Source organism: Cricetulus griseus (genome assembly GCF_003668045.3).
Source record: "Cricetulus griseus strain 17A/GY chromosome 1 unlocalized genomic scaffold, alternate assembly CriGri-PICRH-1.0 chr1_0, whole genome shotgun sequence".
Classification (NCBI taxonomy): Eukaryota; Metazoa; Chordata; class Mammalia; order Rodentia; family Cricetidae; genus Cricetulus; species Cricetulus griseus.
The window spans coordinates 35,037,438-35,064,885 of NW_023276806.1; the positions used below are offsets into that span (position 1 = coordinate 35,037,438).

Genomic DNA, 27,448 nt, shown 5'->3' on the forward strand with positions numbered 1-27,448 from the left:
ATATATATATATATATATATATATCGACTTAGAGATGGTATTTCAAATTCTCAAGTGCACGTTAAAATACTGAACTAAGAATGAGGGCAAAGCTACTTCAGGTAAAGAGGAATCTAGTTTGGTGATGATATCATTATTCCTTTGTGGTGATATATTGCTTATGATTTGTTAAAGCCACTGGAGATCAAAATAGCAGAGCAGTCATACTAGTTAGCCATCAAAGCCAGTCACACACATTTACTCCCAGGACTAAGGACTAAGAAGTAGATGAATCCCTGTTAGTTCAAGGCCAAACTGACTACACAAAATTGATCCATTGCTAAAAGAAACCTCTCACACAAAGGTGATCTCAGCACTGGGAATCACATGCTTTTATTCCCAGCACTAGGGAGGTAGAGACAGGAGGATATGGCTGGGCAGAGAAAGGAATATAAGTAGAAGATGACAGGAATTCAGAGCCATTTGCCTCTGAGGATTTGTGGAGACAGGATTGCCATTTAATAAGATTCAAATTTCAGATCTGTATTATCAGTAAAAGAACAAAGGGAAGACGTGTTTTTATCACCCATGGGTGTCCAGGGAATGTCACATGATAAATAAAAGACCCAGAGACAGACATTGGGGTTCAAACTTCAAGTTGAAGATCAGAGAAGCAAAGTAGCCAAGCCAGTAGATCTGATAATACAGATCTGAAACTTGAATCTTATTAAATCAGTGAGTAATGATACACATATGATTCTACAAAAAAATTGTAAGCACATAGGACAATAAATTTCATTACCCAAAAGGGCATATTTAGAAGCCATTTCCATCCAAAATAATCCAAACACCTCTCAATGGAAAACAAGTAATTGGAGAGTAGAACATACTTTTTTATAGACCTCTGATATCCATTGAAACAAACAAAAGTCTCTTGACACAAACCATCTGGTGTTTAAAGTGTGTTGTCTTCAAAGCCCTGTATCACCTATCATCTCATCTGCCCATCATAGCACTATGAGATGACCTCATTTGAAAGAAGGTGGCTCAAGGAAATGAAATTCTTTGGTGCAAATTAGAAATTTCTGTTCTGTACAAATGCATTGTGTTGCTAATAAAAATAGCAGCATAAATAAAAAGTTATTCCATAGACACTAATTCTTTTACTTTTCATACACACACACACACACACACACACACACACACACACACACACACGCACATAAATAAAAATAATTTAAAGCATCCCCTTTCTTATGACACATGATCTATAAAACAGACATGCTGTAATGTGCATTAGTCTAAAACTTGATTACAAGGCCAGCTTGGGCTCTTTATCAGTTTTCTTTAATCAGTAATCACATCACATAAACGTAGTTTTACAGTGACCACAAACACATTCTGGGAAAGACTGGTTTCCAGCTGAATGGATTAAAGATGTAATATACTGACATCTAATGCCTGGTATGTATCACTGCACATTGATTTTGGCTGTTGGGTACTGCATATTGAAAAAAAAAGATAGTTTCTGACCTAGCTTTGTTGGCCTTTAAATAGAAACTTGTAGAAATAACTGTGAGTGAAGAAATTATACTTTGAAATAAAAAGTTGTGCTTGATTTGATCTTGAGTTTTGCTTAGAAGCACTGTCTGCTCATTTAACAATATCTGAATTAAGAAAGGAAGCTGTGACAATACCAGCACGGGGGCAGAAGGGTAGCATATTTAGGAAGTGACACCTTACCTGTCAGAGGGACACAAGACACTCCAGCATCTTCTTTATGACCACAGTTATGCTCTCCCCAGGAGCTCTTTGAACACTGCTCAATTGACAGCTCATTGCCGGTGCAGCGTACTTCATCCAACAATATTGGGCCAGATCCTTCCCCAAAATGTGCTCGATGCCATGCCTTGGCAATGCCACTGAGTAAACACAAGAACAAGAGGAATTCTGGATTTCACAATGAAAGGTGCTCCTGTCTTATTTCCTCACTTCTGACAAACACGTAGTGAATAATTCCGCTCCCCAATCCATTCCCTACTACATTATTTGTGAGTCTCTTTAATTTGTCTTGCTTCCAGTGCCCACCACCACACATGTTTTAAAACTGCTTGGTATTTTTCAACCTTTACCCTCCCATCTTCATTAATAACCTAATCTCAGTGTTTTAAAAAGTACAGTAATGACTACTCAAAATAAAAACCACATTTCCAAGCCTCCTATCCTACTAGAGGGCTGTTTATATCATGACATAAACACCATCTTAACAATGTTTAAGCACATCAAGTCATTCATGTTGATGTACAATTATCAATACCATCTGTCTGCAGAAGTTCTTCATCATCTAAAAATAAAACTTTGCCATTATTAATTTTTTAGCAGCATTATATAGAAAGAAACAGCAGTGGATCATTCAAAGGCAATGTCTTCATTCCATCTTTTTCATGTTGCACATAAAGCAAAGATAATGGCTGGAACTGGAGAAGTTACACTGGTCCAAGTTGTGCCTCCTCCAAGGACACACTGTTTTAGAGACAGGGTCGAAAACCATAGCCCAGACTCCTCTGAAACCATCTAGATAGTCTTGACTAGCCTTAAACTCAGAGTAATCAATCATTCTGCCTCAGTCTCTGGAGCACTGGATTGGGTGCATGAGCACTGTGTCCAGCAAAACACCCTACTACGGGTGCAGAAGTGAAGACAAGAAAGAGCCAGGGGTCCTGATGAGGGTGGACCTACCAAGCTAGACTCTGCTGGCTGTCTCTGGTCTCTTTGTTGAGATCCAATTAAATGCATGCTTAAATTTGTTGAAGTTGTTGGTATTTTCAATGCCTGTCATTTAGTCAAATCTGTTTCTGACAAAAACAGCATCCCACAAGTTTACTCATAACAAACTTTCCCTACAGTTCAAAGAAGTGAGGCCTAGATTCAGTGAAGATGGCCATTACCCACTGAATGATGACTGACTTTAGAGACTGCTTTTCAACACCCTCTATCTTTTATCCTTGGACTTTAACATTGATATCTTCAGCTCTTCATTGATATTGTACTTTGTTCATGAGTCTATAGCTATCTTGAGAATTAATAAAAACATATTAAAAGAAAAACATTCACTAAATGGGTGTAATACCCCAGTGATGGTAAAGTCTTACGTAAGCAACTTCATGATTAAAGATGTTATTTGATTTGTTTTATTAGTTATCACAGAGGTCTCAAGAGTATTCATGTTGAAAACAACATTTAAAAATTAATCCTCTCTTTAAATAACATCAAAGCAAATGCATAGGGCTCATTTGCACCAATATAATCTGAGTATGCATACAATTCAGAAAGTGCCAAGAGATGGCTTGAAGAATGCTTCTAGGAGGGGGTATAGATGGAACACAGGAACAGAAAAATGCATTTTCTTATGCTGAGTTAAAATATTTCAAAACTCAGAACCCCAACACTTGAATCACTCTCTGCTCTTAATAGTCTATCCCAACAAATAATAAAGACCAGAACCTACTGAACAGATGTAAAGGGAAAAGCAACAATGATATCCTAACCTGAATGGTATTGTCAAAATGAGTTTTTATGAATAAATTTGCTTTGAATTCTATGCCTGAGATTTGTGACTCCTTTTTTCGAAGGATCTGGGACAAGACAGAAGAAGCCCCAGCTAATGGCTCTAGATCAGATGACAGCAAATGATGACCCATGGACTGAATACCTAATGGACCCATGCTGCCATTGCACTAATTTGGATTGCTCCAAATTCTGAATGATCCATGGGAAGGGAGAGACTGAAATGATAATATAATTGGAGGTGTGTAAAATTAACTGAAACCCAACTTTCCTTATACAAAAGTTAAATTGTGTTGAAGACAAGCCATGTTTGTGCCTAAGGCAGTGTTGGTGCCACTGAGTGGCTACAAAGTCTAAGATCTGATCTGTGGGGGTTTAAATGAGAGATGTGTCCCATGAGCTCATGTATTAGAACATTTGATCCTCCATTTCTCATACTGTGTGGGGAAGTTATAGAACCTTTAAGAGGTGGAGCTTCCCTGGAGGAAGTATATTACCACCTCTGGGCTTTAACATGTATAGCTTTGCCCGACTTCCTGTTCTTTCTCTCTGCTTCCAGTGTATGATGCTTCTTCCTGTCTATGTGAACTGAGTAAGCTGGGTGCTCTGTCCTTCCCATCTATGACTTGAGTAAGCTGTGTGTTCTGTCCTTCCCATATGGAAATCATTTCCACACCAGCCTGCTAGTTTCATGCTGAAACTCCAAACATTACTCCTTTCATGTCCTGACTACAGAGAAAGCTTATGGGAAATGCTGATAGAATGCACTGGCTTGTTTTGTTGGTGAAGCCATTTGATCTAGGTGACAGTGATTCCTAATGAACACTCACTGGGTTCATTCAGTGTCTGACCCTCATCCAATGTGTTCTCTTCACTAAGCAAAGCACATGGACTCATTACAGAAATGGCCAAACACACACCACCATATGATTAACTCAAGACTCAAACATGGCCACTATCTGAAGCATACAAGAGAGGTGGGTTAGAAAGGTCTTGTTCTTTGACTACACATACAAGTTTGTAATACGTGACCTATGGCTACTGAAACTCCTTTTTAATGATCACTGTACTAGTTGCCAGTCCCCTCTATCACCTGGGACTCCTAATGTGCAACGACTGCTTAAAATTTGTCTGACACTGGTCTAAGTGCACCGGGCATGTTAATTTATTTAGTCTTCCCCTACAACTTCATCGTGTTATAATACAAACTTTATGGACAAGAAAATGGAGGCTCACAAGTTAAATAGCTTTCCCAGCACCCCACAGTATCCATACAGGGGCTATCAGCAGGCCCTGAACCTCAGATGCCTCCTAGGACATTTTCAGTTGATGGCATGTCTAACACAGTCTAGCCAAAATACCATCACTATCATCTTCTTTCTCTTCTTCGGTCTCTGTTTCTTTCGGCTCTAAGGTTTTGTTCTGCCATTTAACAGAGTATAGTGAAAAAAAATCCTCTACAGATAGAGTCATGAGTCTCAAGACTATTTCCAACTCACCGGATGGAATCAAGAACATGGCTACAAGAGAGCATAACTTCCCCATCTGTTAATAAACCTCTCTGATCAATCCAGTCCATATATCTAGAAGATTTTATTGTGAATATTATAACATAGTCAAGGTTTTTTAATGGACAGGGAAATAAAAAGGTAAAGAAGAAACGTAAAAAGCAACTTATACTGTAACAATTTTATCCTAACATTTAATATCATTCTATAGGAGAGTTTTATAGCGCCCTATAAGGAAGACAAAACTAATGGAAAGATGCATTTAAATAATTAAATTTCTGTGTAAATCACAGAACTTCAGCACAAAGAAATGTGACGTCATGCTAATCTGTGCTTTTAAAGGTTCCCGAAGCCGTGAGGAAATGCTTTTAGTGCTAAGCTCACAGAAAGGAACTCAAGAGTGACTTTACCTGAATTTTACTGCATACAGAAGCATCCATAGGTTTTCTAATTTGATAACATCTGCTGGTCTCCCTTTTTCCTCTTCATCATCCCCACATACCGAGTTAATCAAATTTAAGTATCTTAAGTACAATAATTCCTTTTGCATTTAGAAAGCTTTCCAGCTGCCAATATATGCAAATGCTATTCATATATGAGGGTCTGAATGACAGAATCTCACAAGGAAATTACAACCAGCACTACAGCAATGCATGACACAGTTTCCCTTGAGGAATTCAGCAAAGCAAGCAAAAGTAAGATGAAATTTCCTTAAGAACAAAACAAATAAAGCAAAAAACAACTATGCTGTCTACTATCAAGTGTGGACCACTGAAAATAATTCCATCCAAAGGTACTTAGCCTTTCAATGAGCAAACACAGAGGAATGGGTGTTGCAAAGTATCACTGGAATACAAACTATGAGCAAACTATAAAATCAACTGAAGGACATGTGGACAATTCAACTCACTGCACCAGGGTGATTACACCAAGAAAAGCTCTATGAAGCTGGGTTGCTTATTGCTTAGGGCTTTCTAGGAGGACTCTGTTGCCTGCCACAGGATCACTAGTCTTTAATGGTGAAACCATTAAGCAGTGGGACCTAGTGAGAGGTCTTAGATCATTAAGGGAAGCCATCAAGAGAACTCTGGTATATTGGGCTCATCCCTCTTATTTCTCCTCACCTCCCAGCCCTGAGATAAGGAGCTTGTTTTAACATGATGTTCTGCCCCATACCAGGCCCCAAAGCAAAAGGGGCCAACCAACCAGAGAGTGAAGCCGCCTCCCTCCTCCCAAATATGTGGGAGGTTGAGGCAGGAGGATTACAAGTTCAAGAGCCACCTGGATTACAAGGTGAGTTCAAGAGCAGCCTGGGTAAGTTAGCTTCTTTCTCAAAATAAAGGATTTAAAAATGAGAATGACAGAGCTGAGGATACAACTTAGTGACAGAGCACTTGAAAGTCAGGAGTCAGTCTTCAATCAAGAAAGAAAGCAATGAGCTTATACTGAAGAAAGAGAGCCACTCCTTACTTAATCTAGCTGTGTACATCGTCTTCCCAATGAGTGCGCTTCTAGCTCCTCCCCAAATACTAGACTTATCAACATTGTCTTTTTAGGAACTATTATTAAGGTGAAAATACATTTTTGTCTTCATGAAAGAATGCTATACTACAACATAAAATTTTACAATCACTTGAAGTACCCTTAATATTCCATATGTCATTTAAATTTTATGTGCATTTTTCTAATTAACGAAACATTGCTTTTCTCCACAGAAATATATGGAAAATAAAAAAAAAAAAAACTGCCTCGTGGTTTAGAGTAATCCTTATTGCAAATAGTAAAATCAAGAGGAGAGTCCAAGAGATTCCCAAAACAATATAGACTGTTTCCATTGCCTTTGGTTGTCTCCTAGAACTTGAAGGTAAAACCCCGCTACTGAAGATACTACACACTTTTGATGGAGGACTCAGGAAAACTGATCTGGAACTGACTCTGAAGTCTCCTTCCTGAGAACTAGCTTTCATAGGATCTGCAGGTGCTACGCAAGCTAAAGAGGAAAGCAATCACTACTCCTACCCAAATGGAAAGATTGCAAACAACAGCAGTGACCAGCATGACAAAGTATCTCTAATGATGCAACAGTGGCACTTATTTCTTGAGGCTAACTGAGAACCATCTAATTGGACTTACCCCACTCATTAAGAGGGAATTCCTATCTGATAATGTAAATCCAGACAATTGCCCATGACTTGTAAGATCATGAACCCTAGAGGAAAACCTATTACTGCCACTTTTCCAAACCAGTATAATTTCTAACTGCATTCTGAATCTTTACCCACAGATAAATGTAGCCCTGGCCTCTCGCCAAGGCTGCTTCTTCCCTTTACAGTGGATGGAGACAATTACAGAAATCCACAACAGAAAGAATGCAGAGAACAACCGACTGTGGGGTGCCCAAACCCAACTGATACATCTACAGCACGACTCCTATACCTAAGGCTCAGGGAACATCACAGAAGGGGGCGGAGCAGAAAGATTTTAAGAATCAGAGGACCAGGATGTCTGCTGTGAGATCACGTTTTCTAGATAGGGAAGCTATGCCCATGAAAGCTCAATAATATGTTGCCTGAATGAGATCAGCATGATAGCATCCATTGGCATGCCATTGTGGATGGGGGGAATCTAGTAAGGCCTACCCCTGAAAAAAGAGCTACAGGCAATTAATGTCTGCTGAGGAGGGAAAACTCTGTCTTCTCCAGGTATGCAATCCCAAGTGGTCATCCCTAAACACATATACATATGAGCCCCACTAAATGGACTCGACAGGTTGTATTTTGTGTGTACATATGTATGTATATGTATATAGGGTAGATATGTAACAAGAATAATTTTAAAAGAGGTAATGGACTTGAGAGGGAGATTGGGGGAGCAATAGGAGTTGGAATGGCAAAAGAGGAGGTGTGGAAATGATGGAAGTAGTGCACTCATGTATTAAAGTCCCCAAAATTTAAAAATATTAATTAATACAAAGTCAACATGCTATTGACATAGTGTTTAAAATGCTATTTTGGGTAAAGGCATAGATTTCTTCATAGTCAAGATGAAAATCACTTAGCACTTCCTGAGCATAAGTAGTTTACAGCTCAGTAAATAGAGATTACACACATCAGAGCAGCGGTTCTCAACCTGTGGGTCATGACTCCCACAGGGGTGACATATCAGATATCCTGCATGCCAGGTATTTACATTGCAATTCACAACAGTAGCAAAATTACAGTTATAATATAGCAACAGAAATAATTATATGGCTGGGAGGTTCACCACAACATAAGGAACTGTATTAAAGGGTTGCAGCATTAGGAAGGTTGAGAACCATTGCATTAGAGTATTTTGAAAATACAGAATCTGGAAATACTTCTAACTAAATAGAAATTCTGGATAGAGGAATTTGTTTGATAATCTCACCACCAAATGCCCAGTTTACTCTTAATGTTCAGCATCTTTTAAATCTAACATTCCCTAATTAGATTAACCCTGACAGTCAATGTATTTTGTATGGATACTACTAACTGAACACTGTCAATTAGAAAAATTTTATGGGCAAGAAAACTGTTAGTAAGAGCTATCTTATAACAACTCAGAGGTAGGACCACAGGCTTTGAGAGGCTAGCAGGTGCTCATGCTATCTGCAACAGCAACACCTGGAAACATCAATAAAACTTGTCTTCAAATTGAGACCAATCAAAGAATCCATCTGGAAATTCCCCAATTTGTTACAGTTTAACAGAAGGAACTGACTAGATCCAGTTACACAAAGAAATTTGAAAACGTCACATTAATGTTCAATTTTAGCCTTGCCACTATGGGATTAAAAAAGAAAGAGCCATTTTGACTCTGTGACTCCTGGTGGAGAGCAAGACAATAAATAACCCATCACCTATGATGGTTCCTGAGCAGTAGCATTGAGCCAACCAAGGCTTTGTGATTGATTTCTAATTTCAGAACCTGTAAGAATGAAAGAACCAAACCAACTACCACTAATTCAAAATATGGGACAGTCTCTAGTGTGTCCATTCAGAAAGTCTAGGCTATGTAAACAAAAGAGACTGACATAAGTTCTAAAAGACTTCAGGGCCAGCTGTACTAGGGGCCTTGGACTGAGTCCTCTTGTGAACAAATCATGTGTCAAAGATGCTGTGTGATGCTATGTGATGCTGTGCTACAAACACTTGAATATGATAAGAAATTAGGCTAACTATGATAATGGTAATCTGGCTATGTTGGACAATGTTCTTATTCTTAAAGCTTTCAGGGATAAAATTTTAAAATACTTCAATGTGAAAATAGTGTTTTGAAAAGTCATAAAACAATCCCAAACAACTTAGATTAATTGGCCCAAGGTTACAAATCCTACCTCAATATCAAAGAATTTGGCTAACTAAACAAAATGATATGGTGCCCTGAGAGAATCTCCTCATCACAGGGGTCTCTGACAATGTGTAATTAGAATAACTAAATGCAGTGTAAAATATTAACCTTTAAAAGACCTCATATAGTCCTAGGTAAACTTTTAGTCCTGTTGACTAATATTAAAAAAGAATAATATTCCAGAATAATCGCAATCGTGAAAGGACATTGGCAGTTTATTTCATCCTGATGTCCTTATTACACTCTTCATTCCACTCCCTAGATGGGAAATACTTCCCTTGTGCATAAATAAACAACCTGTGTTCTAAAACATAACTAACAAAAAGGAAGTGAACTTCTAGATAACCTTTGTTTGGATAATTTAGATAATTATTGAAGTTTAGATAATCTTTGGAAAAGTTAAATTTAAAGTAAAATGACAATTAATGCAAAATCCAGTGACTTATAAAAAAATAATCACTGTAGTAGACAATGACAGCCATTACCTAAGAGTAATGTAAAGGTTACTAATGGAAGTAGTAAAATCCCTAATTCAGACACAGGCAGATTAGACCTATAGAATGCAGGCATGTACTCTTCAGGAAGCTTACAGAATAGTACAAAGATTTTTAAAAGGTGGCCTTTTCTAATAGTTTAAGGAAATGTGTAATTCAAACATACAGCACCCTCTTTGGTGTATGGATGTTAACAGTATCAAATATTAGGAAAATCAAACAAACAAACAATAAAAAGCAGTACATAACAAACCTGAGACCCAGCTGCCTGCAGATGACTTCTGCGTCTGCATCATCCCATTGGTCATCACAGATGGTCCCCCATTGGCCAGAATGGTACAGCTCCACTCGACCTTCATGCCCACTATTCCCACCAGTGAGGCGAATGACGGGCAGCACTGGGCCTGTGTGCCACAAAATTAAAAGCAACTTCAAGCCATGTTTTTGTACTTCTCCATCATAATGCGTGTATTTCATTTTCTTCCATTCTTAGAAATAATATTGATTAAGCCACACCCAGGACATGGACATCCACATGCATCTCTAATAGACATTATGGGAATCTTGACCAATTAAAATACTCCAAATTGAATTAGATTTATATGGAGAACTCTTTGGAGAACATAGTCCTAATTCAGCCTTTTTTATAACTTCAGAAAACAGAAAGGGCACATGAAGAAACTTCTAATCACCCGAGAAACAGCTCATTTCATCAGATTATGATGAGTCATTCATTTTTTACTTACAGCAAATGAACGCTCTCAAATGTAACTATTAACTATAGTTCTTATGTCTGTAACATACTTGTTTTCAAAGTGAATTATTTTTACATTTGTAGAAATCAACACAAATTTCCATTTAAGTCATTATAATAAATTAGTGAACATTATAGATTGGACCTCCAAAAAACAATTATTGAAAATTCACCCCATTCCTATGGTTTACATGTGATTGCGTTTGATATGTTTGATTGCGTTTGATATGTTTGAAATCTTAATGCTGCTATTTGGGAAGCTTATGGAGCCTCACTGGAGGAAGTGGAGCACTGGAGGCAGGACTTGTGGCTTTGTCGCCCCACCCTACTTCCTGTTTACAGTCCTATGCAATGTGACCATGCAGCCTCTTGCTCCTACTGTTATGCCTTCCTTGCCTAGTGCCATATCTGCCATGCCATGGTGTATCATGTCCTTCTGAAACTGTAAATGAAAATATACCCTTTCTCCCTTAAGTCACACTTGTCAGGTGTTTATCATAGTAATGAGAAAGTTACTAAGACAATTATACATTGGGAAAGCATCTGTCCATTTGTAGTATTTCATGCTTGTTATCAAGATTATCTTGGACCTTTTAGGGTTTCCCATTGCCAAAATAAGTGTTTTGTGTACAACATAATAGACAGTGCACAATATTTCTGTAACTAAGATATACAAAGGAAAAATTGCTGTAGCATAAAAGCAATTATAGTTATTACCATGTTCACCATCTAAGTGTTGGATATTTTAAAATTATAATCAATCTGTACCTTTTATAATATATATTAATGAGCTAAAAGTAGATCCCATCTGCATGCTATTATTTTATGAATGAGTTTCCTGATCTTGATGGCACATATTTACAATTTCTAACATAGAATACTGGAGTTGGAAGAAATCTCCAGGTATCTGAGCTTCTCCTTTTTCACACTGGTTGGCAGAGCTTGGAGACAGTTAAGGCCACACCTCAACTTAAGCCTCACTTGGCCAGGTGACAGACTTCTTGCACAAAAACATCTGAACTTCTATTTTATATCTGCAAATTTCCCACTTTCTTCTTGGTCACAACGTAAGTAACAAAAGCTTATACAAGGGGATATATAAGACTGATGACCAGGCTTCTCAAGCCTGGAGAGATAACTCAAATGTTACGAGCATTTGTTGCTTTTGCAAAGGACTGGATTTCAGTTCCCAGCACCATTCATAACTCTAATTCCAGGGGATATGATTCCTTCTTTTGACCTCCAGGTCACTAGCGACACACACAGCACATATACTAACATGCAGGCAAAACACTGTACACATAAAATAAAATTTTAAAATGTAAATTTTAAATGTTTCTGATTTGAAGTTTTTTATTTCCTTGACTTATATGTATTCAAATGTGTGATTGTGTGCTTTTCTTTTCTTCCAAATCCATTTTTATTAGTTTCTTCCATTTATAAAAATCCAAACGATTTGATAATTTTTTTTACATTTGATAAAACTAACATCTGCTATTAGATCTTCAGAGGAAACAAAATAACAAAACAACCTCATTATTTGGACTGGGCCATATTCCCATTTATTGGAATGAAGTTTGTTGTCAAGGAGATTTAAAAACATAGTGTTTTATGAAATAGACATCTGGTGCATGGGGTGTGACCCCAGAAAGTGGCAGCTGCTATCGTGTGTAGCTTTTCCTGTCATTAAAAAAGAACCTTGTTCTAGTTTCACTGCGTTTTAAACATGGTTCTACATGAAAAATGTACCTTAGTTAAGTCATTTTTAAGTGTTTAAATACACACAAGTCTGAATCACATTTAACAATATGGGCATACCTACCAAGTACACACACTACGTAAATAAGGAAAAAATTAAAGTAATATGTCTGACAGGTTTGAATAGTTTGAGATTATTTTAAATCACAAAATCTTCTACAGGTAGATGTACTATTATGTGTACCCCCAAATCCCCAAATGCCAGCAGTCTGTTTCTTTTTTTCTTTTTCTTTTTCTTTTTCTTTTCTTTTCTTTTTTTTTTTTTTTTTTTTTTTTTTTTTTTTTTTTTTTTTTTTTTTTTTTGCTTTTTCGAGACAGGGTTTCTCTGTGCCCTGTCCTGGAACTAGCTCTTGTAGACCAGGCTGGTCTCAAACTCACAGAGATTCACTTGCCTCTGCCTCCCAAGTGCTGGGACTAAAGGCGTGCGCCACCGCCCGGCTCAGTGTGTTTCTTTTATTTAAAGTTTCCAACAGTTTGTTTCAATCAAATGCCCATTTTTTCATGTCAAATGTTATTTGAAATTGCATTTAAGTTGATGCATCAACTTAAATACGAATTGCCACTACCACCAAATTACTCATGTCTACAGAGCTAGAATGTTCTAGTAACAAAAACAAACTACAGCTATACTTAAACTGCAAGCAAATAACGGTGAGCCTTAATGTCTATCTGGGAGAAATAATCTTCCCTGGGGAAAAGCACACCAATAGCTTATCCAGTACCAAATGATCAGCTCTGGAAAACCTACATATAAGGAGCATACAGAATAAGAAGGTTGCACTTATTTATTTAGGAATATTTATGTGTATACATATATGTATGTAGCAACAATTAATGAAGAAACCATTTGTTTTAAGGAGAGCAAGGAGGGTTGTGTGAGAGGGTTGGGAGGAAGAAAGGGAGAAATGATCTAATTATATAATAATCTGAAAAAAATAAAAGAAATAATTAAAAAATAGTGCCTAGCAATGTGTTGACAATAAATGATGTAATTACATCACCTAAATAACAGGGGCATTTAGAGATGGGAAAAAGAAACCTGAGGACCATTCTAAGACAGTGGAAATGGTTTCTAAGGCAACATTCTACTGCATCATAACATCTTGGGCTTGTAAACACATGATGCGAGCCTGGGGTCACTTAGCTCTATCTGTGATGTGACAAGAGATGAGGAGTCCTGGTCCAATTGTCTTTTAACAAATTCACACATACTCACAATTCTGAGAAGTCAATTTGCGTGTCACCCACAGATTAGCTCTCTGTCATATAGGTAGTGGTTTGTTCTTCCTGTGTTTATTTTCCTAGGATGCTTGAAGTGATGGAGATCTTAAAAACTATAACAATTTCCTTAACTTGTGAATGAGAGGAGCTGTATTGAGAAGTTGGTGTGTCATGATCAATCATCCCCTAGACTACTGCCTGGCACTATTCCCTTGCCTCCAAACCTAGGCAAAGACCCTACAAGAACCCCCTTTTACAATGCACTATAGCATGCAAGTGAACATCATTCTACCAGAAATATCACAATAAATTTACCAATTGTTACAAGGGAGTAAAGTAATCAGGCAGATGTATAGACAGCCTCAGACTATCCAAAGAGAGAAGGGTGAACAGTGGCTTTGTCAGGATCCTACACGTGAGACATGCTCCAGCAGGGGTAGCTTTGTCCTAATGGCCATACAGATTTGCAATACGGCTGTGGATATGATGTGTGTATGTGAAGACACACATTTATGGTGGTTTGAAAGAAAATGGGAGTGGCACTGTTAGGAGGTGTGGTCTTGTTGGAGGAAGTGTGTCACTATGGGGGCAGGCTTTAAGGTCTCTTATTTCAAACTTCATTCAGTGTGACAGGCAGTCGACTTCCTGGTGCCTGTGAGATGTAACACACTCAGCTTCAGCACCATGTCTGCCTGCCTGCATGCTGCCATGATGATAATAGACTGAACCTCTGAACTGTAAGCCATCCCCAATGAACTGTTTTCTTTGTAAGAGTTGCCATGGTCATAGTGTCTTTTCACAGCAATAAAAACCCAAACTAAGACACAAATTTATAGGTACACAATTATAAACAGGAAAAGGAACTAACCTTAGCTCAATAAAAGAAAGGATAAAAAGCAGACCAATCGTAAAGTTCAAAGCCAGGCAAACTAAGTGCTCTTGCTGTACAACAGTATCATTTATCACATAAATTGTAAACTAAATTCTTTGTTTGGCAGGTACTTTCCAATTGCCACAATCCTGTGTTCTCAAAAATGACCTATCCCCTTCTGTCACACATAAATACCCTTCACAGTGGCAGCTAACTTCTCTGGATCATATTCTTTTTGTTTGTTTGTTTGTTTGTTTGTTTGTTTGAGACAGAGTTTCTCTGTACCTTTGGAGCCTGTCCTGGAATCCACTCTGGAGACCAGGCTGGCTTCAAACTCACAGAGATCTGCCTGTCTCTGCCTCCCGAGAGCTGGGATTAAAGGCATGCACCACCACCGCCTGGAAGATCATAAATCTAAGTTTACACTACCTACAAATCTCACAAGGGCAAATTTGCAGGAATTATTATCTTCTTAGTACTTCCATTTTGAGATTTCACTATACAATCATTTGAAATTTTCTGCTTCAAGCAGAGGTCTGAAGCAACTACGTCAACCATTATAAATGTACACACCAAGCCAGTCGTGGATGTGTAAAACTGTGAAGGCTGTCATCCATGACAGCTTGTCAGGAAGAGCACCAAAGACCATCAGCTGGGTGCTTAAGAAAACCTCCAATCCCAATGCACAGTAATGCTTAGCGTTCTACTTTCTTAACTTTTTGGCAAAAATATTTAACTTACTGTCATCTTAGATTATAGTTTTTCTTTTTCTGTAGATATGTGTTCGGCTTCAGAAAGAAAAGAGAACACAAAAGATTCCTGAGTTTATGTTACAGAAATTGGTCTCACAGACAGCTTTGTTAGAATTCCACCAGTTCTTCTTCATGTGTCTGTCTGTGTGTGTGTGTGTGTGTGTGTGTGTGTGTGTGTGTGTGTGTGTGTGTGTGTGAACAAGAGCACCTGAGGACATAGCATAACAGGTGAAAAGAGACACGGAAGTCCAAATGCAGGGGGATGAGCAAGATAATGAGCATGATCTGTGCATCACAATATAAGGTAATTGTTTTTCTAGTTCTTACTCTGCCGGGGACTTTATTTTTTTGGTGGTGGTGGATAAGTGCATAAAAACATATTCCATGGTGAAAGTGTAAAATACAATGAGAATTGCCAATGCTTCAGATTTCCTATTTTCACTGTACTGAAGTTCATTGATGTGCACAGACTGTGGTGATACATTGTTTATGATTTATTAAAGTTTGCCTGAGGATCCAGAAAGCAAAGCCAGCCTCAAGCTATAGAGATCAGGTAGCGGTGATGCAGACCTTTCATCTCAGGACTCGGGACTAAGAGGTAGATGGATCTCTGTTAGTTCAACGCCACACTGACTACACGAAATTGATACAATCCTAAAAAAAACAGCTTCACAAAGGTGATGTCAGTACCTGGGATCACGTGCCTTTAATCCCAGCATTAGGGAGGTCTGTAAGACAGGAGCAGAGTCTCTGAGCTGGCATTCAGTCTAGGAGTTAGTCTCCAGCCACGCTGAGGCAAGCACAGCTGTCTGAGTGAATCTGAGAAGTAGTCTGAGCTGAGGTAGAGTAAGAGCTAATGGCTGGCTGCTTTGCTTTTCTGAGCTTTAGCTTAAAGCTTGAACCCAAATATCTGTCTCTGAATCTTTTATTTATTGTGCTACAATAGACATTTGATCCACAAATTTTTTTAATAATAAAGTTTATAAAATTTAAAATAAAAATATTAAACCTAAAAAAAAAGAAATTCCCCAACATGGAAGAAGAGGTATCTTGAATCATTTTATCACTTTCAATCAATTCAAGAAAGGAGAGAACAGCTGATGTTATTACAATCCCCTCACAAGTGTCAGTTTTTCATCCTTCAGGCAGTTTTTGTATCTTCCCAAAAGATGTTGAAGTGCTAATTCATCTCCCGTACCTGTGAATGTGGTCCTATTTGTAAGCAGGGTCCTTGTAAGGGGTTGAGATGAATTAGATGAATGGGCCTTAGAGTGGCCAAGCTACCATTCGCAGGGGAATGTCAGACAGAAAAGCACATATGGGGCCACTGGCATGTGAATCCTGGGCTGTTTCTCTCATGAGGCAGGAGTTGGAGAAGCTCTCAGACAGACAGCCTGCAACAAACCCTTCCTTTACACCATCAAAGGTTGCTTGGCTCAGCCAACACCTTGATCCTAGCCATTGTGTTTCAAGTCACTCAACTTGAAGTACTTATGGGTTTACTAGCAAAATATGGCAGCCTCCCTGGCGTTACCCTTCTTTGGATGTCTAGACTCTCTTCTAGGGAGACCGGTTGGAGGCTTATCATTTAGCTTCTCTTTCATCAGTCAGTGCTGTGTGACCATTTGCTTGTGGGTAAATTGTTTGTGACATAAAGTTTGTGAACTTTTCTGCTATGGTTATATTAATCATGGCTTGGCCATGGATAAATTACTATCTTCCGTAAGTCGTCATAGGAAATGTCTTAAACTAAGGAATAGTTTCTGTGATTTATAGATTTCCAGTAAGCATAACATCAATGAGTAGAATTGGGTTTTCACAGGATGTTTGCTCACTTTGAACTAGACCAACTCCATATTTTTACTAAAGTTAGCTACATGAATAATAAATGAACAGTTACTATGAATTATAGATGCGAACTAATGGAGGCAAAGTTCCGTTGGATCTTAGTTCAGAGAAATGGATGACATTAAATGGTGACTTGATTTCATTTTTACCTGTGATGTTGTTATTCAAATCTACTGTTCCACAATGTTAAAACAGATGTTATTTACAGGTGAGAATGACAATAGATAACACCAGCACACTTCATTTTCTTTCAGATGGGTTGAGAAGAAGTTATCAAAGTTAACATCCTTTACAGCACTTGAAAAGTCAGCATTCTCCCAATTCAGTTGTCTTCAGGTAATGTTATCTTTCATTATTTGTAATGAACAAAAACACTAATATATAACATGTTACATTTAGTATAGGACTTGTAACAGTAACAGTGTTACATTTGGTATAGGACTTATCAGTATATATAATACAGTGTAATACACATATTAACATCTCCAAAATGTAATGGAGTATTTTTTTTGAATAGTGTATATGCTGAAATTTCTATGTTTTAAGAATACTTTGGTTCAGCATATAGATAATAGCTTGTTATTACTAGCAGGCATTCATCTTACTCTACTAGAACAATAGAAGTGACTAAATTAATTGCTTTTTGTGCCTGAGAAGTTCAATAATAGATGAAAAAAGGTTGGCATGGTAACATGACTTTTTTTTTGTTCTTAACAAAACTTGATTTCAAACATTTATTATGATCCTTGCATATTACAAATACTATAATTCCTAGTAGTTCTGAAAGCTCTATGGGTAGGACTTATTTTTGCTGATTCTTCTTTCTCTTAAAACAAATGTGCATTGTGGTAACCAATTAACCCAATTGGCTTTTCATTAGTTTTATTTGGGAAAGAGTGGGACTTACCAAACAAAGCTGACCAATATATTCGGTTCCCAGCCATTATTTCTTCCTTGACTAATGGAGATGAATGATATTTACACCTTGGTTCAAGGAGAAAGCATTTTTTGAAGATGCAGGATTAAAGGGCATACGGGAGGAGAGAGGAGTTCCACAGCATCTCATTCTTTAGCCCTAGCTACCCTGGAACTCACTATGCAGCCTATGCTAGGCTTGAACTCATAGGCAATGATCCTGCTTCAGACTCCTGAGTATTGAGATTATAGATATGAGCCACTGTGCCTGCTCAGCTAACTTTTTAATTGATACTCACTTCGAACAGCATATGCCCTTCCAAAAGGAATGTCTATAAACAGCAGTATTTAGCCTGTGTGTCCATCATGTCTATTTAAACTAAGAAATTTGAGGTGGTTGAGTACTTAGGAGCAGATTAGCATGAAACGATAAACGGCTGGATCTGGGGATCATTCTCTTATGACTTGGGATGTTCCCCCAAAGCCAAGTGCTAAGTTTTGGCCACCAGCTTATGAGTATGCTGAGAGATGGATGATGCTTGGCCAGAGGACAACAGGTAATGTAGGGGTAAGCATCTGTGGGGGAATTGGAACCCCAGACCCTTATTCTTTCTCTGTGCTTCCTGGCTGACAAGCCATGAGCAGCTGTGCTCCGTCAACACTCCACTGTGATGTCACCCCTCAGAACGATGCTGCCGAAAGGGCCATGGGCTGGAATCTCTGAAAGCAGAAGCCTTCCCCCTTTCACACTGGTTAACTCAGGTGTTTTGTCACAGTGATGACTAACAGATTCCTTCTGAACCTTTGTTATGTATTCTACCTGTGTTGCTCATCAGCCATCTTCCACCCGAGGCTAATTTACTGCTTGTTAAAAAGGAGAATTCTCAGAACAGAGTCAAGCAAGTTGCCCCTTCTGCCATGACAACATAGACTGTGAAAATGATTGCCACTCTGAGTCAGGAAGCACTGTCTCATTGCAAAGGATCGTTGGAGGGAGGCAGTCAGCTGCCTGTGGAAATATGAGATCGGCCTCTTGCTCCCACTCAATGAAGATAGATGTTCCGGTAATCTATGTGTGTTATCACCACACACAAGCAAAATAAAAAACAACAATGTTGTTCTGTAAGACCACACAGGAAACCAATGCTGGCATTACCTTATGTCTGCTCTGAGGCTAAGACCTAGCAAGGTAAAGTCACAGCATGGCTGACATCCTAGCTGACATTCTAGCAAGGCCCTGATGCTTTCACCCAGCTTTTCTTGGACTTTGAAAGCGTTACCTAAACAGCATCCTCTTTGAAAGGCACCACGCAATTCCTCATCTAGACGTGGCAATTAGGACTCTGAGACTAGAGCCCAAGAATTTTAAAAAGTCACTGGGTTAATTTTGGGGGGTTTTCATATTTATTTATTTTAGGGTGTTATGTAGTGGTTTGACTGAGAATGTCCCCCATAGGATCATATATTTGAATGCTTAGTCACCAGGAAGTGGCAATACTTGAAAGGACCAGAAAGAATAAAAGGTATGAAAATGTTGGCAGAAGTATATGCCACTGGGGGTGGGCTTGAGGTTTCCAAAACCCATGCCAAGCCTCCCTCCCTCCCTCTCTCTCCTCTCCTCTCTCTCCCTCTCCCCCTCGCTCCCTCTTTCTCTCTCTGCTCTCTCATCTTTCTCTCTCTGCTCTCTCATCTTTCTCTCTCTGCTCTCTCATCTTTCTCTCTCTATTTGCCTACAGATCAGGCTGTAGAACTCTCAGCTCCTTTTCCGGCACTATGTCAGCACGCCTCCACACTCCCTGCCGTGCTGATAATGGACTAATCTCTGAAACTGTAAGCAAGCCCAAATTAAATGCTCTCTTTGATAAGAATTGCTTTAGCCATGGTGTTCCTTCGAAGCAATAGCACAGTGACCAAGGCAGGGACATGTTTCATGGTGCACATGAGGAGTTCAGAACACATGAAGGAGTCAGTTTCCTCCTTACATCATGTGAGTCCCAGGGATCAAACTCAGGCCATCAGACTCAATGACAAATAGCTGTATCTGCTGAACCATTGTGCCAGTCCTCTCTAGGTAAAGTTTAATTTTCCCTGTGAGAACTAACTCCCTGAACTGACTCAGGTATCCCAATCCCCAGAAAGATGTTTTATTACTAATATGTAAGTTTCTTGAAGCCAGTGCCAAAGCATCACATTTCATGCTCAGAAGCATGAGTTAATGGACTATCCACACCCTGCTCACCTGAGATGTCCACTCTGTTCCTTAAGCACCATGCCGGACGGCCCTACTTCCTCACTTCTCTGTATGGGACTCGAAACTCTACTCTGACCCCCATTTAAGCTTTAAAAGAGGGATCACATTTCGACATACTAGTCTTTTCTTTTGCTCCAGTTTTCTATAAAGGAAAACAATACCTTTAAAGCATAAGATACTGGAAATAATGTGCTTTGTGCTTGTACTGAACACAATTCCTTTTCCTTCTTCCTGTCCTTAGACTAGCCCACAAGCTAACAAGTGAGAGTTACGACACAGCACAGAGATTTCTACATTGCATACAAATAAAGACATGGAGCAAAATGAGCTGTGAAATGAAAATGTACGCATCTATGTGAACATCCTATCATATTTTCTTCTGCTTTCCTGGCAATATCCCTTTAGGATTTCTAACAGGAATGTGTAGGGGCTCCTTTATAAGGATGACTATTAAAAATAAATAAAAACAAGCAAAGAATTCTTTGTGCATCCAGCACAAAGTGAGTGTTCCATGAGTCCTAGCTGTAATAAATAGACAAGGTCATTCTGAATACATGCCCAGAGCTTGAAAAATTCTTTTAATTAATTTACTCAAAAACTGACTTTTTGGGGCTGGAGAGATGCCTGGGAAGCTAAGAGTGCTGACTATAGTAATCATGATAGCTGCAGTTTGGATCCCAGCACCCACATAACAAGTGGGACATCCTGCCATGTCTGTAACAGCTGCTCTGAGGAGGGCAGAGGCAAGAGGAAGTCTCAGGGAGAGACCCCCACATTAAAGAAATAAGTAGGGGGTAGAAAGGAGAATGTCCAGTTGCCCTCTTCTTGCTCTAAATGAAGGGCACATGAACACACACACACACACACACACACACACACACACACACACACACCCCACATGTGCATACACTCAGAGACACAGCATAAATACACACAAATAAACAAAGAAGTCTTTTTTAAAGATACCCTGCTCTTCTTTACATTGAAAAACCCAAATCTCTAACAGTTAAGAGTCTTACCCAACATTGCTGGGTCAGAGCAACACCAATGTTTTCTAAAGAACACTTCAACATTCTTTCATTACCATATAGTATTCTGGCCCAAACCCCTCACTGAAATGTGTGTGGTTAAGAAAACCATAAGATTCATACCAGCCATCTCAGAAGTATGAAGTATAGCTACCCAGACTTACAGGAATGAATGACAGAGCCCAAGGCTTTGAGACCTTTAAGACCGATTTGTCTATTACACAGTCAGTCTCTTTCATGTGTCTGTTGCTTATCTTGGGTAACTTCTTCTGTTTCTCTTATATTTTGTTACCTAAACACGACCACATTTATGATTTTGGCTGGTAAACACTAGCTCTGAACCTAAAGGCATTGAAAAAAATTTTAATTTCTCTCCAAAGTGGGGGTGGTAGGGAATCCAAAGACAAGCTATTCTCTTCATTAAGACTATAAAACTGAAAGTTACTTGTGCATTTGAAAAAAGAAATAGATCGCCACAATATTTTAACTTGGAATTCCTTTTTACTATGTCTTGAAGGGAAAATAGTCTGTCCTTTCTTACCTATTAATTTCCTAATAATTCTCTATCTTAATCTATTCATAAAAACTAAGAATAATAATCAAAAGCTGCCAATGATAGCTAGGCACAAGACTTCATTAAAACAATCTTAGAGTAGATGAGGTAACAGCGGGGCTCTTCGCTTGACATCATCTCGATTTTTTTACAGCCACATTGGCATTCTGTCCGTGAATCACCAGTGCAGTGATGACTTCATTCTCCAGGATGAAGAATAATTGATCTTAACCTTCGTATCACTTTCCTTTAACTTGAAGCACTAACCCAATTGAAGGCAGAGAGGAATAAAATGTCGGTGAGAACGGAATGACATTGTGAAAGGTTACCTCCAAAGGCCGGAAGCACACACTTAGGAAATTTATGAAACTCCTGTCACAGAGTGTCATTGAAAACAGCCAAAGTTTCGCTCTATTAAGAGATAATCAAATGTTTTAGTTTTCCTTTCCCAGTTGTTGCATGACCTAAATATTAAATACAAAACCCCACAATTCAGAGTAAAGTACTGTGTAAAGGTAGATTGCTTTTGCATTCAAATTATTAATGTGATACTTCTGCTACCACAGACCTGATATGCTAGTAACCTTCTTTGTTGAAGTTAAGTCTTAATTCCAATTATCTGTAAGTGACATGCACAGCTTAAGAAAATTCATTTGACTCTAGCTGCCTCCACAGTTACTAAGGCAGTTCCTTGTTCTGCCCCCTGCTTTCCTTTGTTCTTTGCTGCCTGGTGTTATTTACCATACAGCGCACCAGAACATAACTGTCTTTGTATTTTGGCCTGAGAATTTTGTCATGCTTTAAAGTCAACAATGGCAGCGAGGCAAACATTTCACCAGTGTTCCAAATCTGGGTCTATAGAGGTAAGAAAGTTTGCTGGGACGCATCTTACATTTAATGTTTTCCCTTCTCAAACTAGTGGCTAGCAAATGTATGTTTTTCTTTTCTTTTGTACACAGAGCGCCTTATCTAGACCAGCTGATACAAACAACAGACACCCACTACCATGCATAATTCTGCCAATGCGTGTGAGGAGGGGTGACACACACACACACACACACACACACACACACACACACACACACACACACACACACACACACACACACACACACGGTGGCCAGACAGAACATGTCTAGGGGCTAGAGCTGACCAGCCTTCCCAGCTACTATCCCCATGACAATGGTCACACGATGCGATGCTTGCTTTGCTGACTGACACTGTACAAAGGGACGCACTTTACCAGTTATGTGGCTTTACCAGTTATGTGGCTATCCAGCCCACCACCACACCACAGTGCAAAACAGTAACCCCTTTCCCCTGCCTCCAGGTACACAAGTACTGTCCCCGAGCCAGGCTGCCTCCCTGCCAGCCCCCAGCTGCCACCTCTACCGGGACACCACTCACCTTGACTACAATCGCAGTAGCCCCAGTCCACTTTGCCTTGGGCATTCCGATAGAAACACCAAGGTTTACCCACACCGTCGGGGCTTCGGCAGAAGTTGTGTGGCTGCCCTCGCAGTTCAGCCCAGCTAGCCGGGGGCGACCGCTCCAAGAAGGGCGGCACCTCTGCCCAGTGTAGACACCGGACACCGAGGTCGGTGGTGTTGCCCCACAGCTCTCCTGCCCCGCAGCCTCGTGGGAGCCTCGGGGGCGTGTGCCGGGCGGTGAGGACCTGAGGGCGCTGGGCAGCTGGTACCCGCGGCGGGAGCGGGAAGCGCGGGGTCCTCGGTGGCCGCCACGCGCTGGGAAGAGAGGACGCGTGTTGGGGACGCGGTGAGGACGTTTGCGGGCGGCGCAGGAGCGAGTGCAAGGCCGGATCAACGCCGGCCACTGTGGGCAGTGCCCCTAAAATCACAGCCAGCACGCAGCGGGCGAGCGCCATGGCTGTGGCGCCGAGTGTGGTCCATGCTAGGCTCCGGGTCCCCGCGGAGGGGGCGGGGCGGGGCCGGCAGAGTCCTAGAGCCCCCTCCCACGCTCGCGCCGCCGCCCTGCTGTCCCGGCCCCGGGGGCGGCTGGCGGATCACACGGGACCCGAAGGGTCGGCCCTGGGAGTAAAGGCTGGAGCGTCAGGGGCTACTCGGTCGCTGGCTAAGAGCACTAGCAGCACTCTTGCCCGGAGCCCGACCTCCACCCTGCCCTCGGCTGTTAGCCCGAGCCTCAGAGCCGGGCACGGAACTCCGTGGGCTCTTGGTGCCAACGCGGGGGACGGTCTAGGCTGCCGGTGCCAGCAGGCACGCACCACAGCCCTGTCTGGCGGCTCTTGCCTGGCACCCGTCCCTCCCACTCTCGGTCGTCCTGTCTGTGTTTTGCAATCTCTGGAGAAATGTGGATAGAATTAGATGCACCTCTCTGCCTTGGCAACTCACAGGAGAAAAGTTATCAAAGCCCTCAAGGAGTGTTAAAACCACTTTACTGAGCTCAGTTCTTTAAGGACAACTGCAGAACTCCAAGCTTAGCACCATGTCCCAATGAACATTAGCGGAAATTAAATGCCCGGGTAGATACAGCAAAAGGAGCTTGAGCCCTTCTTCCTGCCTCCCACTTTCCACCAGATCCCTGGATACCAGTTGTTCTGTTTTTTATAGGGACCCATTCCAATCTGCATCCTCCACAGAAGCTATTTCCCTGTGCCGCCTGCCTCCTGCCTGCAGGGCCAGGGCTTGAATTAAGCCTCTTGATTTACTGCCCTAGGCAAGAGCTGAAGTTCTTCAACCTATCTTCAATCAAACTAGACTCTACCTTGGACGAGTTTATAGTTTTTCCGTGTAGTTCAGTGCACTCCCTTCCAACATCCCCCTGTGCCACTCCCAAGCCTGTTAGTTTAGGACTTTAAGAATTAGCTGGTTCTTGACTATGCCACTAAGTTGAATAAGAAACGGGAAGCAAGGGATGAAGATGTCAAGCTTGTTTTCAGGAACGATCATGTTTCTGCAATGAAGGAACTCTGTTCCGCAATGCGATGCAATCTGAAGAAAACTTAAACAAAATGTAAATGCCTATTGTTAAATCCTAGGTTTCGGTCACTAGCTGGGATCCCTGCACCTGGCTTTAAGGAATCCAGTTTCATTTACTGTTTCGTGAGTCATTTTATTGTGTAAAATAAATATTAAGAACTCAAGAATGAGGGCATTTGTCAGAACTTTATTCAAGGCTTTTAATTCACGATGGTTTAATTAATTATTCTGAATTTTTTCCACTACTATTTTTCTGGCTCCAAAAGCATAGTTAAGATCGTACTTGGTTTTTCTTTTGGGGCGCAGGAGGGGCGGGGGGGGGGGTGTTGTTGTTGTTGTTGTTTTAGTTTCTCAAGACAGGGTTTCTCTGTGTGACTGCCCTGGCTGTCCTGGAAATTACTCTGTAGAAAAAACTGGCCTTGAACTCATGGAGATCTGCCTTCCTCTGCCTCTGGGATCAAAGGCATGTGCCACCACCATCTGGTAAGACTGCACTTGTGAAAGAGAGTAAGATAATATATACCTGGGCTTGTCACTTTGGTTGTTGTGGTAGGAGCTGACAGAGCCAGTCAGACACAGGTTTTTGACATGGTAGAAAACAGTTGTAATCCAGGGTAGTCTTTTTGTTATCCAGCTGTCTCTTCCAGTTTGGGCAGTACCTGATGTCCCAGGGAGATACTGTCTTAGCCTCCAGACTGGCTTTCTTAGACCCCAATCTCCTCTCCTCCCTCCATGACTTCTACAACCATGGATGCCACACTTCCTAAAAATCCATAAATCATCTACCACACGTCTCTTATACACCTTGCAGACAGGGAAACAATGAGAAAGAAATAAGTTAACTGGTCAGATGACTCTGTGAATACAGTGTTTGCATCACTCCCACAAGACAGTGGGTGTGAGTTTGGATTCCCACATGAAAAGGGGCAGGGTAGTGCCCATCTGAAATCCAGAGGCAGATGAGGTGTGGAATCATGCCTGGAAGTTCCTGGGAGAGCACCCTGAGGGAGAGGGCGCAGGGGGCAGGCAAAAGAGCATGTCTCAAAGTGGAAGGAAGGACTGAGGTTGTCTGCTGACCTCCTCATACAGGCTTGGCACACACATACACTTGCATGGGCATGAGAGCACACACACACACACACACACACACACACACAGCATGAATGTAGAGATAATGAAGTAAAAAATTGTTGGAAGCCAGTTCCACAGCACAAAGCCTTGGGCAGTCAGGCCATTCTTCCAGCTTCCTGTCCCAAAGAGGAACTAACACTTTTCTTACATTTAACTTTATAAAACTGATGCACACAGAGCAGAGTTACATAGGAAAAAACCACATCTGGATTTCATAGCTTCACTTTTAAAAACCCACCTTTCTTAGAAAATTAAATGGTATTTGTGTAATTGGAGCATGGACCGAGGGCCTCAACTTGGGTTTTGCCTTCTGTTTTGCAGGCAAAACATGGTTTAACAGTCTGTTCTTTGTGTATTATGTTATCCCCTGTTAGTGTTTTCTCTCTATTGTCATCCATCCTTGTTGCCACAGACATGCATATAACTGGGATTTCCAAGTCCCAAACTCATTCCTGAAATGTACCCCAGTCCTTCATCTCTACCAGGCCAGACCCTAACTGCATCTTCCACAGATTCCTGCCACCATCTGCCTCAGATTTTAAAGCTAGAGAGGAGCGCAGACAGCAGCTCTGTCAGGGCTTCATAGTTCATTCTTCCTCTGCCTTCCATTCCTCTGAGCACATATGTCCTCCGGCAGGTACTCCCCACCACTGGAAAGCCCACAGCAGGCCCTCATAATCTTCCTTTATCACTTCCAGTGCCATCAATTAAACACATTGATTTGTGACCCAAGAAGTCAATTGCTTCATTTCAAAGGCTACTGTGGTTGAGAACCAGAATCGTAATGAGAACCCTAGGGAACTGAAGCTAAAGCACAGGGAGTGGGCAGTGTCCAGGACCATAGAACACACCTACACCACATCTCCTCAGGGTCCCTGGTAACTTTTCTGTAAACATTTTGCTTCATGGTGGTTTATGGAATCATTTTAGGTCACTTTTTTTTTTTTTTTTTTTTTTTTGCTAAATGGGTTTGTATGATTTGATTTGGAAACATAGCCAATAAGTATATTATTTTTACAGTTACAAACGTGAATGTATAAAATAACTTCTGGGTAAGGGCCATTGACGATTCAAATGGTGCCTGTATTTTAGAAAGCTAACAGCTTTCAAACAGATGGTGTGAAAGCACTGTTTACTTTTACAATCCTAAGTACGAAAGCATATTAGAAAAACAGTGGGCATTACTCACCCATATTAAAAAAATCAATATCAGGGCCTGCCTTGGGGCTCTGGGAGATTTGAGACTAAACGGCATCATCAGGCTTGCAGGGGAGTGAAAATACAGTTACAGAGAACTATAACATTTAATTAAAAACTAAAATAATAAAGAAATAATCCAGATGATTGATAGTATGGTTGGGGCAGAGGCCCTGTTGTCAGGAAGTGTTTAGTAATGGGGGTCTGTGCTTCTTCCTTCTATCAGTTGCTGTCTTCATTGCTAGCCCTAAGCCATGAGGAGCTGGCACAGCAGTACCGGTGCATGGCTGGCT

At 40.5% G+C, this 27,448-nt stretch overlaps 1 protein-coding gene across 1 annotated transcript in view; it reads right to left on the reverse strand.

The window, feature by feature from the left end:
• Prss12 (serine protease 12) overlaps window positions 1-23,755 on the reverse strand; it is a 48,251-nt gene extending 24,496 nt beyond the window's left edge. The window contains exons 1-3 of the mRNA XM_027395658.2: window positions 23,278-23,755; window positions 10,173-10,323; window positions 1,723-1,901 (exon numbers count right to left, since the gene is read on the reverse strand). Of these exons, the coding sequence (XP_027251459.1) occupies window positions 1,723-1,901; window positions 10,173-10,323; window positions 23,278-23,755 (808 nt within the window). The remainder of the gene's footprint in view (window positions 1-1,722; window positions 1,902-10,172; window positions 10,324-23,277) is intronic.
• Window positions 23,756-27,448: the final 3,693 nt, after the last annotated feature.